General features: G+C 38.5%; 1 protein-coding gene across 5 annotated transcripts in view; it reads left to right on the plus strand.

Annotated features, from left to right (window-relative positions):
• ZNF521 (zinc finger protein 521) overlaps window positions 1-12823 on the plus strand; it is a 275142-nt gene that overhangs the window by 26391 nt on the left and 235928 nt on the right. For 4 of the 5 annotated variants that reach the window (XM_032309155.1, XM_032309151.1, XM_032309153.1 and 1 more), the window contains one exon: window positions 2286-2465. Coding sequence is in view for 4 of the 5 variants with exons in the window: in XM_032309151.1 (XP_032165042.1) it covers window positions 2286-2465 (180 nt within the window). In the remaining variant the exon portion in view is untranslated. The remainder of the gene's footprint in view (window positions 1-2285; window positions 2466-12823) is intronic. The other variant, XM_032309154.1, reaches the window with a different exon arrangement.

Genomic DNA, 12823 nt, shown 5'->3' on the forward strand with positions numbered 1-12823 from the left:
GAAAGTGAGTTTTTTACCATTTTTCTCTGCGTGCTACTGAAAGTATTCAGAGTGTCTTCTTATTTAAAAACAAACAGGCCTGCAAACTTGATGCATAGCATTTAAATAATCGTATTAAAATTCAGACCTAGCACCCACATTTCCCTCAGTGCTATCAGTTTTATGAGAAACTGGAATCTCATGCTAAACAAGGGAGAATATTCAGCGTGTGCCGACTGCCTTCCAACAAGTGCTTAGTGGTGTGAGGGCCCGTCTGCCGGAATTGGGACGGTTATTTATTTTCTGGACTTTCTTTCTAATTTGGCAGTATTCTAGCACATAGTTTTAGTTTGTTGGGGATCTTTGAACCACTGCCTGTTTGTTGCGTCTGCAGCTCTACATGAAACATCTGAAACCAGCAAAGTCAAATGTGATGGGATCATCGTGCCAATTTTGGGAAATGTAGGCATGTAGGTATTTTTTAATTCGGTGGTACCCGATCTGTTCCTGTTTATAGCAAAAATAGCAGTTGAAGGACTTTTTATGTACGTTCTGTTTCCCCCTCACTCTTCTCCCTTTTTATCATCACTAAGTAATATTTACTAAGCCCTCACCTGGCCACAGTGCTATGCTGGGCAAAGTACAAGACACACAGAAAAGATCCTGTGATCACTCCCCTGGGAATGAGCAGCCAAACCCCCAGTCTATTGAAACGGGCCCTGTGTAGAGCATGGAGATAATAATTTTCCAGATGGCAAATCAACCCAAATTACCAATTCACTTAAACACTACGTTCTTTAAAAACGAATCAACAAACAGAATACTCATTCTTTGAGACGAGAACTCTGCTTTGTTCATGAACCCAAGAGATTATTATATATGTTGAAATGGAAGTTGATTTTGGCATACGTGAATCATCTGAAGGGTGGTGATAGAGTTAAGTTTATTGCAGACGTGAAGAAAGGCTTTAGAACAACTGCCAGCAAAAAGGGGACCACAGTGACTTGTAACGAGTAGGGTTTGTAGATGTGTGTTACACGCTGGGCATCAAAGAGCATTTCCAGACGGGACGATGGTGGAGTGGTGGCACTTACAGACTTTTCTAAGAAATCTGGGCTAATTTTGATTCTGTGAATTCTTGATTTTAACATTTCAAATTTTATCTCCCCATATGAAAAAAAATTGACTACAGATAATGCATTACATATTTCTTAGTTATCTTGATACAACTCTTTTATAACCATTTTATTGACTATATTTTGAGACATAATTTTATATTTCTGACATCGGAGGACTTTTCGCTGTTAGAAATTAATGTCCCATAAATTATGTCACCGATTATATTACCCAGTTTCCCCCAAAGAGGCATATTCTCTCTTTCTCTTCCTTCCCCACCTTTGCTTTCCTGTGAAGAAGAGGGGTGCCACCAAGATGTTTGGGGGCACGTCTCTAAGTTGAGTCAAAGACCGCACATAGAGTCAAAAAGTATTTAAAGTATGTATAGAGCTCTAAGTAAAAATGTTACGTGTGTTTTACTCTCTTACTCCCTGTTGCTATTTCTGTATGATTCTTAGGGGTAGGCTAGAACTATTTGTAGTTTTACCGCCACCTTAGCTTTTCCACATTGGTAATGCTGGTGTAAGTCGTCGACTTAATTGTAATTTATAATTGCTCCTCGTATGTATTGCTTTTTTTGGGTGATTGCTTGTTTGAAAACAGGAGACATGCCAATATATTTACACTTGAATCCGTGTTTGTAAGAATGGTTTGCTGCATGGTAGAGCTTATTTTGCTATCGCTGTCTAACAAATAATGGGGTAACTGTGTGTTTTGACCGGTTTGTAAGTAAAGGTCAATTTCGTGCCTATGGTAATTAGCTTAGCTTATTCTAGACTTTTGGCTAATTCGGGTAATTTCCCGTGAAACAGTATATTTAGCAGAAAGGGAATTCATTCTTAAGCACAGTGGTTTTTTTTTCCCTTTACATCGGAGACTTTAATTTTAAAGCGCCGAAAAGGCCCTGAAAAATGGCAACGTTCACCTGAAAGGTGGACGGATGAGTTACTTGAAGGAAGCGAGGAGAAGAGTCCCGCCTGGTGGAGGAAAGGCAAAGCTTCAGCCCTCCTGAAGCGACACCTCTTAGGGAAGACTCACTTTGGGTTCCGGTAGAATAAAATGTGCCCGAAGCCCTCCTTTTGCAGCTTCGAGCAAAATGGTGCTTCTGTTTTTGGTAGCAAGAAGATTAAACGTTACTTGAAAAGAACCCGTCTTTAAATCCCATACTTACAGTCTTGCTTTTCTTTCAGACCCCAACTGTAAACTTGAAGACAAGGCTGAAGATGGAGAGGCACTAGACTGTAAGAAGAGGCCGGAAGACGGAGAGGAGCTGGAAGACGAGGCTGTGCACAGCTGTGACAGCTGCCTCCAGGTGTTTGAGTCACTGAGCGACATCACCGAACACAAGATTAATCAATGTCAGTTGACAGGTAAACAATACTTATCACTTCTTGTCTTCGCACACTGTTCTATTTCTGATTTTTTCAGTTTGTACTTTTTCTTTCTCTCTCTCCCCATTGTTTTACTCCCACACTTGAACACATAGGTACGTCTAGAAGTGCTTTAGGAAGAATTCTAAGATGGTGGTTTGTGGCAAACTCAGCGTCACGGTCCGTAGAGTATGAATTGTACCTGATTTTCATAGCTAGTGGGTATTTTTCCTTCCTCCCTTCCTTCCTTCTTGAATCCAGAATCTAACATGATGGTTATAATAAAGTTAAAAAAAAAAAAAGAAAGAAGAAGAAACTTTTGAATATTTTTTCAAAGAAATGTAGAGTATATTAACTTATTTTGATGTAAATATCACTTCCTCAGGGGAACTTTGCTTGATGCCTCTGTGCCTGAGTTTGGTGCCTTTTTGTGTTCCCACATAGTACCCCCTACCTATTACATCTTAACAGTTTCCATGCCATGTGTTCACTTCCCCCTGTCCCTCTTTAGACTCCGAGCTCATGGATGGCAGAAACTGTGTCTTATTTGTCATTGTATTCCCTGAGCCTTGCACAGTGCCTGGCCCACAGTAGATTCCCACAAAGGTGCGGCTGTTATTCTGCTGTGCAGTTCATGGGATGGATTCGATTTAAAATAACAAGAAGGGTGACGACGTGTTCAGTTTAATGGTTGAATAAAACTAACACTCAGTTTGCCAAATTTCTATCCTCCTTAGAAAAAGTCTCTAAGAACAGACTATATCAGGCTGAGTGGGACATTTTAGGTAGATACATTTGTTTTAGATTCTTGTCATTTTTCTCCTATTTGAAGCTGACATTCTCTGGCTGTGTGTGCGCGCGTGTGTGTGTGTGTGTGTGTGTGTAACTCTCTCTTTCTTTCTCTCCTTCTCTTAGTTTCCCAGCACGAATCTTTCTTCCATTACCCATGTATAGGAAGTGTATTTAGTAAAAAGTGATTGTCCAACTGTTTTTTATAGAATATTGATATTTTTGTAAGATTTTAAAAGGTGTTCCATTTTAGTCAGGGTTTCTGAACAGATATTGGTGGGAATGTTGGATTAAGTCCAATGAAATAGGCTTCTTTATTAAAGCGCACTGTCGGGCGCCTGGGTGTCTCAGTGGGTTAAAGCCTCTGCCTTCGGCTCAGGTCATGATCTCAGGGTCCTGGGATCAGGCCCTGCATACGGATCCCTGCTCAGTGGGGAGCCTGCTTCCCCACATCTCTCTCTGCCTGCCTCTCTGCCTACTTGTGATCTCCGTCTCTCAAATAAATAAATAAATCTTTAAAAAAAAAAAGAGTGCACTGTGGCTCTTTATGAAGGGACTACAGTGACTAAGTTTAGGCCTTAGAATCTTCTTTCTTTCAGAAAACCCATTTCCTTCAGTTGGAACTTAAGACTGACCATTGATGTTACATATATAAATACTGGCCATAATACATATTTTCTGTGGTTTTTAGGATTTTTGGTAACTTTTATCTTGTTATAGTACCAAACTTAAGAAAAATTACAAAAACAATCCATAGACTACCCAGCACTATTTACTTAATTCACTGACTCAATGGTTATTTATATTTCATCCCATTTACTCTATTATTATCTTTTTCTTTCACTGATTTTTTCTTAATCACCTGAGAAAAGACTGGTGACATCCAATCCTTTTAAATATATCTTACGTATTTCCTAAGAACAAATATTCTCTCACGTGACCACAGCATACTTCTTGAACTCAGAAAAGTTAACATTTAACACCGTAAGAAAACTATTATCTAATCCATGATCGATATTTAAATGTGAATACTTTTTTCAGTAATGTCCTTTAGAGCTTTCTTCCTTGTCTAGGATTTGGGATCATGTAGAACATTTACTTGTCATGTCTCTTTTGTTTCCTTTCACCTGGAATGATCCCTCAGCCTTTCTTTGTCTTTCTTGATCGTGACATTTTTTAAGAGTCTCTGTCAGCTACTTTATAGAGTGCCTCTCTGTATTTAGGATTTGGGCTTTCCGATTACATTCGAGTTACATCATTCTGTGGCAGGAACACCACCCAAATGATGTTGTGCTCTACTGCGTGCATTTGGTCTGGAGGCATGTGATGCTGATTTGTCCTCATGTTGATGATGTTAACACTGAATACTTCTTTAAGGTGGTGCCCACCAACTTTCTCCAGCGTAAAGTTACTATCTTCCCTTCGTAAGTAATAAATAATTTGTGGGAAGATGCTTTGACACCATATAAATATCCTCATCCTCAATAAAAATCCATTAACTCTGTAATTTTTGTCGTTATTAGCCTTCTACCACAATTTCCTTTCTTATTCGTTCACTTTTTTGTTTATTGGTATCACTTTGGGCTTTTGGATTTTACTTTATTCAGTGTCAAAATTCATTACTGTCATTATTTTGGTGCCTGAGATTTAGCCAGTGGGAATCCCTTCAGACCGGATCTTTTGTTGGTTTCATATGTCTCCATCATTATTTGAGGACTTACCTTAGTTTCAGCTGAACATAACTGCCCCAGGCTCATCATATTCTTGTCCCAGTCCCATAATTAGCCTTTCCCCCCCAAGGAGCTCTCATTCTTTTAAGAAGAAATGTATTTAGAAACCATGATATGGGCACTAGGGGTGCTCATTGCTGTAGGTGTATATAGAGCCTTCCAACAGACAGAATTAGGAAGTGTATATGTAAATTTAATATAATACACACATGAGAACCATGTGTTCATGTTGATGCTTCTATTTCAATCCAACACTTCAGGTTCATCCCCGGTTCCTCTCCATCTTTGTTACTACAGTCTTTGGCATTGAGAAACCTAGCTTCATCATCCCTAATATATTGACAATAATATGCCTTAAGCCATTTCTGAGTTGCTTACTCATATCACCAAGACAAGCAGACCAACTAACTAGTTTCACAGCTGCTTACTGATGCTATAATTTTAATGTAACATCTACATACAGTGAAATTGATAAATCATAAGTGTACAATGATGAATTTTGACAAAACACATATACCCACATGACCCACATCCCTCTTGAGATAATTTCCTGCATCCTAGAAATTTCTCTCGTACCCCTTTCTGATCAATAATGCTCCACTAGAAGTCACTAGCTTTTAAGTTGTTTAAACCACAGATTAGTTTGAGAACATCTTGTGAGTGGAATCATGCAGTAGATACTCTGTTTTGGAGTCTAGCTTCTTTTGTTCAGTATATTGCCTGTGAGAGTCATCCATGTTGTGTAGATGAATAATGTGTTCTTTTTTATTGCTGAGTAGTGTTCCATAATGTGAATGTGTCATGATTTGTTTCTGTTCTCCCATTGGGAGACATTTTGGTTATTTTTAGCTTTTGGTTTTTATGAATAAAGTTGTGACCCTCCCTAGATAGGTCTTTCTGTTTTATTTTTCTTGATTTAATAAGTAGGGATAGAATTGCTGAGTCGTGGGAAAAGGGTGGTGAGATACCTTGAACTGTATAAAGCACTTTGGAACCTTTTCCCAAAGTGGTTGCTCCATTTTACACTCCCACTAGCCATGTTGAGAGTTCCAGTTGTGCTACCTTGCTCACATGTGTGTTGTAGTCTTTTTAATTTTAGCATTCTGTTGGGTGTGTATTGGTGTTCTTTGTGGATTTATGTGCATTTTCTAGCTCATATACATTTAATTGACTTCACTTAATGCATTTTTTTTATCCCTTAGAATGCATAATTTTTGGAAAGTCCCATTAAATGCAGACAATTAGTATGATTCTGTTTTCAGTGGAATACCTGGTGTTTTAAAAGAAGGTTTACTCATGTAGAATCATCACTACTGTTTGAGCAAAGACATAGGGACTTGACTGACATGGCTGGTGTATACTACGCCAGCAAGAAATCTTACCTTAGGTGAGAGTGGGCTGTTAAACAAGCCTTCAGTTCTGTTTAGCGTTTATTTTTTATTGAGTTTCTGCCATATAGTCATCCTTATGTTCAGCTTTATGAAATAGAATAGAAGCAAAAGATACTATTCCTTTACAACTTTATATATTATACAATATGTATTCCTTTATATATTATACAACTTTAATATCAGTGCAGAAAATACTGGATTTTCAGCACATGGTATGGTGAAGATATTTATGGGTTAAATATGGTTTTTCTTCAAAGGTGAAAAAAAAACTCACCCTAATAAAATATTGGTTTATTTTGATCTTAAGCTTTCTTATAGTAGGGAGTCTAGTTTGTGTTCACATACCACAACCTTTTAATCAAAGGTAGGAAAACAGACTTATTTGTGACAACGAAAGACATTTCAGGAAAGGTGAATCTGGTAAGACTTCGTCCTGTTTGCTGTTATTTCAGGATGATTTCTCTGGGAGGGTAGAAGACTGACGTGGAAAAGCAAAAGTGGAGCTCAGAGAGAGAGAAAAGGGGGGTGGGACGAAATCAGCAATCATTCACATTTGTTGAAGGTGTTGAAGTTGAAACTTGAGTTGGCGAAGGGTACCCTTCAGACTAATCTGAAAAAGATTAAAGATCCTTGGAAGTATTTTAATTAAAAAAGGTAATATGATGCTTTTACCTTCTTCTTTGATTAAATCATTTTAATGTAAGTTGGGAGGTCCAAGTCTTCCCATTCATGTTTCCTGCTTCTTGAGTTAACTCTTTTCCTGCTGCTTTTGTTTGTTTTCCCCTACTTTGTCCATCGGGGTAGGGAAAAGCAAAGGAGGAGGAAGTGTCCTCCTTTGGCAAGGAAGGTATTTCCAGTTTTATCTTCCCCTCTTAATGTACTCTTTCTCTCACTGATTTTTTTTCACTCTCTTTGTCTTTTAACTTCATCTGGCCCCATTTGTATCCTTGTTCATTCCCTCAGATTCCTGTCCTTTCTGTAAGACTCTTCGTCTTTGGATTTTCCCTATTTCTCTGCTTCCTTTCTGCTTGGTTTACAGTCTCCCTTCTCTTCCTCCATTTTTCCCTTGCTCCTTTCCTTCCCTTCTATTAAACTTGACGTCTTTACTTCCATGTGTGGGCCACCCCAGCGACCCCATAAACCTGAAGACTTTTTGGTCAACAATTCACATGAAGAAAGAGGGGATTCTGAGTAATGTTCTGAAGGATTAACTGTAGAGTAGACTTAGGAGAGAAAGAAATGTTAAAACTTGTTGATTTGTAAAATAATAGAAAACTGAGGTATTCTGTGGTATGACACCTGCTGGAGTTACTGAGGGGAGTTCAATTGTCAGAGAACTGGTAGATACTTGATTTCAGATTCTTTCCATCCTATAACTGAGGGTTTCCTGGTAACTTGAAATTTGTTCGTTTGGTGACTTTCATCCCAAGGGTGAGGCACATTCCTTGGGGAGCCTGCCTAGATGAAAACTGATTCATGCTACAGTAGAAGTCTTGAAACCCTGCTATAGCTTTACCAAGTGACCCCAGAGTAGACCGAGCCTTAGAAGATGAAGTTCAAATAGGGAACGAGTTGACCAATTCTAGACCCAGATTTGAAAGTCATCATGTGGATTAAGTATGCCCCAGATCAGTTCATGAGTAGATTTTAGTAACCTTGACTGAACTCAGCCACTGGGGACCTAGAGATCTAAGGGATCGTACACATAATTCGTGGAGTTCATCACTGAGAGGTGTTCTGGAATGTGGGCACTCTTCTGGACAAGCACTCTGATCTAGGAAACAAAACAGTCCGTAAGGATAAGGAGGGACAAAGTGGCACGCATCAGGAAGAGTTCTTTCTTTTTTGTCTCATGGTGCAATTTTCTTCTCGTATGCAGTCCAACATGTGTAAGTAAGTTATGGATCATCCCTGCTTGAAGGAATACAGGGAAGGAGGAAAGGAAAAAAAAAAAATTAAATCCCACTTTTCAATTGTAGCAGTAGATGGAAACCACCTGTCCTGCCTCAGCCTTGCTTTCCTTTTCCTGGAGGCTGGAAAGGAGGGAAATCAACAGTCTAATGCTGCTGGGACTCTCTGATGCAGAAGACAGATCATCAAAATATATATTTAAAGAAGGAAAAGCACAGAGAACCTCTCATTTTACTAATCCACAAACCCTATCATTTCTTGCCAATTCCCTTAGGGGGTGGGGAGGGCTGGAAGCCAGAGGGGTCTCATCACACTTCTCAACAAAGATTTAATAGCAGGGTGCTACGGGGAAGGCTGAGATTACGGAGACTTTATTATGCTTACAAAACTGAGTACGAACTAGCATTGTAAATCATCAAAACTAAGCTACACTTAACAGGATAAATGTGTAAAGTGCATTTGGTAATACTGTATGCTTGTTGTTCTGAGTCAGTTTTCTCTTCTCTCCTGCTAATTTGCAAACTTGAGTCGTCTGTTAAGTGTTCTTTCACATCATTAAAGCGAATTGCCTGGGTATAAATGCAGAAAAACCTGAATAACATTGTATTAGTTCTTAACCCTCTGGCCCACCATAACATTGGTAAAATGAGTGAGTAGAGATGCGTATCTCAGCAAGCCTGTCAGACTTTGGGGGGGCGTGTTTGTAGACCAGATTTTTAAAACCCTAGCGTATTTGTGGCTCCTTTACAAATATTATTATTACTGTACAGGCTCACGTTTTTGAGGAAAATGAACTTAATTGAGAAGTAGATGCTGTGTATCCGATAAAATGATATGTTCATTTAATTTAATTTTAAAAGTTATGAGACTTCTTGGAAGCTTCAGTAGGTTTTGTGTACTGAAGACTTTTCAACATCTGGATTTTTTTTTTTTTCCAAAGAATTTTTTTTTTTTAAGAAGTGAAAGTGATTGTACATGTGTTATATGGTTGTGGTAAATTAAAGACTGGCTGGTTCCATCTAAAAACCAGTATGCCAGGGCGCCTGGGTGGCTCAGTGGGTTAAGCCTCTGCCTTCGGCTCAGGTCATGGTCCCAGGGTCCTGGGATCGAGTCCCGTATCGGGCTCTCTGCTCAACAGGGAGCCTGCTTCCCTCTCTCTCTCTGCCTGCCTCTTTGTCTACTTGTGATCGCTGTCTGTCAAGTAAATAAAAAAATCTATAAAAAACAAACAAATAAACAAACAAACCAGTATGCCAACAGCTAGTTCTGTTGGCAAAGAGTATTAAGGAAACTGAGTATTTTATGGAATGAAGCACTATTTTCATGGAAGCATATTGAAACTGTTTTTAAGACTTTTGTTTTTTCCTTTCTAAAGTGTTAGTTGAAATAAAGTACATGAAATAAATGTGGTATTTTAACTTTTTAGCTTATATTAATTACATTTAAGGCTTATAACTTATTTGCATATTTCTGTGTTAATTTTTGTATTAATTCATTATTCATACCTTTTTATTAATCATTTATGTGTTAATTAGCTATCTATTTCTATATAATTAGGCTAAAGGCATTGTGTGTTTTATTTTTTTCCCTCTATTTTGATCAATTCCTTGTGTCCTACCTTAAATTTTTTTTTTTAGATTTGTTTTTTTTTTTTTTTTAAGATTTTATTTATTTGTTGGAGAGAGAGAGAGAGTGCACAAAGGGAGAGGGAGAAGCAGACTCCCTGCTGAGAAGGGAACCAAGTGCAGGGACTCCATCCCAGGACCCTGAGATCATTACTGATCCCCAGGCAGACACTTAACCGACTGAGCCACCAGGGTGCCCTTATTTTTTTTTTCTTGTTTTGTTTGTTTTGTTAGCCTATTTTTTTCCTCCAAATCCCCAAGCCCCCAAAATGCAGTTTCACGGCCTCCACCAATTCCATTCCCCTATTCCACACACTTCTTATTTTTTAGACTAGTGTTTTCCAAACTTTGATATGAAAAAATTAGTTTGCATCTTTGTCATACGTATTTATCAGCACATCTCATAGATGGACGTATGTATCCAACATTTACCAAAGCAGAAATCGAAAACTGAAGTCAAGATGAAGCACACAGGTATTTAAAATAAATTTATGTTGTTTTGAAGTCCTGGTCCAGATTCACTTTTTTAACAATTCATTTTAATGACTGTCTTCCAGAGCCACCAAAGATCGAATGTGCGTTGTTGTTACACTTTTCAGTGAGGCTCATCATCATCATCCATGGTGGATCTAAGCCCATATTTCAAATAACTGTCCTGATAATGTCAGTTTTGTTTCACCAGTTTGGGATCAGGTCTGATGAAATCGTTTCCCTCCTTTATGCAGTGGCTGACAAACAGCTTTTTCTAGGAGTGGCTGTGGCCAGATTTGCCATTTTCTTGATGATTACTTGTGCTCCACTATCAATGCCCTGCAGTTTTCCTCGCAGAAGACTTTAAAAACCACTTGTCAAAATTTGAGGATTTGTGCAAATTATACTAACTTACATTCCCTAATATGATCCCAAAGTCTCTTTTACTGGGCTCGGTAGACCTGCATTATTTTGAAGCATGGGAAGGGACTGGAAAAGCAAGGGGACCCCAGGCTGATGGGGGGTACTAAATATCTTCCTGCTCCCAAGAAGGTCTGCTTTGTTTCTGGCTGGTGTCTGTTCTGATTGGTTTCTAAATATTCAGAGTATCTTCTCTGTCCTAGGATTTGTACCCTGTATTGCAGAGACCACTCTTCTTGACTGCCATATGCTACATCGTGTGAAAAAGCTCGCTAATCTGTGCTCCTCTCAGTTCAGATGAAGTGGTGGGGTTGAGTGTGTTGTTTTCATGGTCTGGTTGGGCCATGACTAAATTCTATACGTTTACAAGAAAAAGCAATCATCCCTAATTGGTTCCAACCTCTGAGCCCTTGGCCGAGTGAGCTCCTTTCTCTGGGTTTGGAGGAGGGGGCAGTGAAGCTATTACCTGCTCTGAAACCTTTGTTATTTTCACACAGAACTTCCGGTATTAGTATGTAGTCTACCGTTCTCTTCTTAATATATTTGTTTGCGAAATTCTCTGTCAAAACATGAATGTAAACTAATCATTTTTGTTCCATTTTCTTCATGCTCATTGAATGCTTTTGTGCACCGTATTTGGGATTTATAAAAGGACTGTACTGATGAGTTATGTTTTCCCACTGTGAATGAGCTATTACCTATATTAATTTACTAAAATTAAATAGTTGAAATGTTGAAGGGGTAACTTAAGAAATATTTTTATGTATTTTTGATGTGCGTTTTGAAATTGGTGCTTTTATTCTCAGCCTGCTTTAATAACTTGTACATCACAAGAAATCTACCGGTTATGAATGAAAAGTTCCTAAAGGGTGAAGGTGCTAGAAATAGAAAATAAATGGGTGCATTCACTCTGTTTTTTACAAGTACAACCTAAGTGGAGGATGTCACATACTCGCTAGAACTATACTTGCAAATTACCTGCTCCTTAATTAATTTGAGGTTTTAGAAATTAGCATTTTGACATGAATATAATCCAAGAAAAAAAATTAGCATTATTTGTCTCTGTAGCAAACATTGTTACCTTTGGATGTCTTGTGGAACCACAACTGTTAGATAAATGGTTTTGCCTTAGTTGTGTAATTGATAATGAATATATAATCATCTAATTCTGTGGTTCCAGGATTTATTTGCCAAAAATTGTAAATAAAATGTCAAGAACATAATCCATGGGAGAGTATCTCCAAGAATTTCCACTGCGTCCTTGATGGTCATTGATGGTAATTAAAGCTGTCAGTTTGTCTCTGTGGAGAAGTGTAAAAATTATAAATGAAGGGATGTATTTGGGATGTGGAAACAGTGGGGCCTCTTTTGTGCAGAAGGTGAATTAAAAGAGATCAACGATTTCCTAGGCTCTACGCAGCCATTCAGTCTGTCTTACAAGCGGGGCAGAGCGTAATAATTTGGATACAGTTGTGTGCACACAAGGGCTCTGCCACATGTAGCCTGTTCTCAAACGTGAAATTCAACAGAATAAAACTTAAGATGTTGAATTTTTACATGTTTGCACGAGTGCACTTAATTTTTTTTCCCCCCACATTACTCTACGTAGGATGCTTCCTTTAAAGGGTGGTGAGTTGCTAAAGGACTATTAAAAGTAGACTGTTTCCCCATTCTTTCTCTTTGTGCTAGGTCTATGGCTGGGGATCTTGTCTTTGGGGAATGGCAGCAATGTCACAGAGATCTATGACCTCTTAATAGGCCTTGGGAGGGGAAGGCAAGAATCATTCTACACTGTGCCTCAGGGCTTAGTTCCTTTAAACTTCAAGGAATTGGACTGGAACTCTTCACTCCTTCTTTCTTTCAGCTTTACCTTCAGGGGAAATTGATCGATTAGAGGTGATTATTCCACAAACTCTGAACCCTTTTCCCCTCTTTGTTCCAACTGGAGCTTCTCAAAGTTTAAAGGGATTGTGTCTCCTGGGTGAATTGTAGAATGAATTTAAGTAGATTATTGGGTAGAA

The sequence above is a fragment of the Mustela erminea genome, chromosome 13, assembly GCF_009829155.1.
Source record: "Mustela erminea isolate mMusErm1 chromosome 13, mMusErm1.Pri, whole genome shotgun sequence".
Lineage (NCBI taxonomy): Eukaryota > Metazoa > Chordata > Mammalia > Carnivora > Mustelidae > Mustela > Mustela erminea.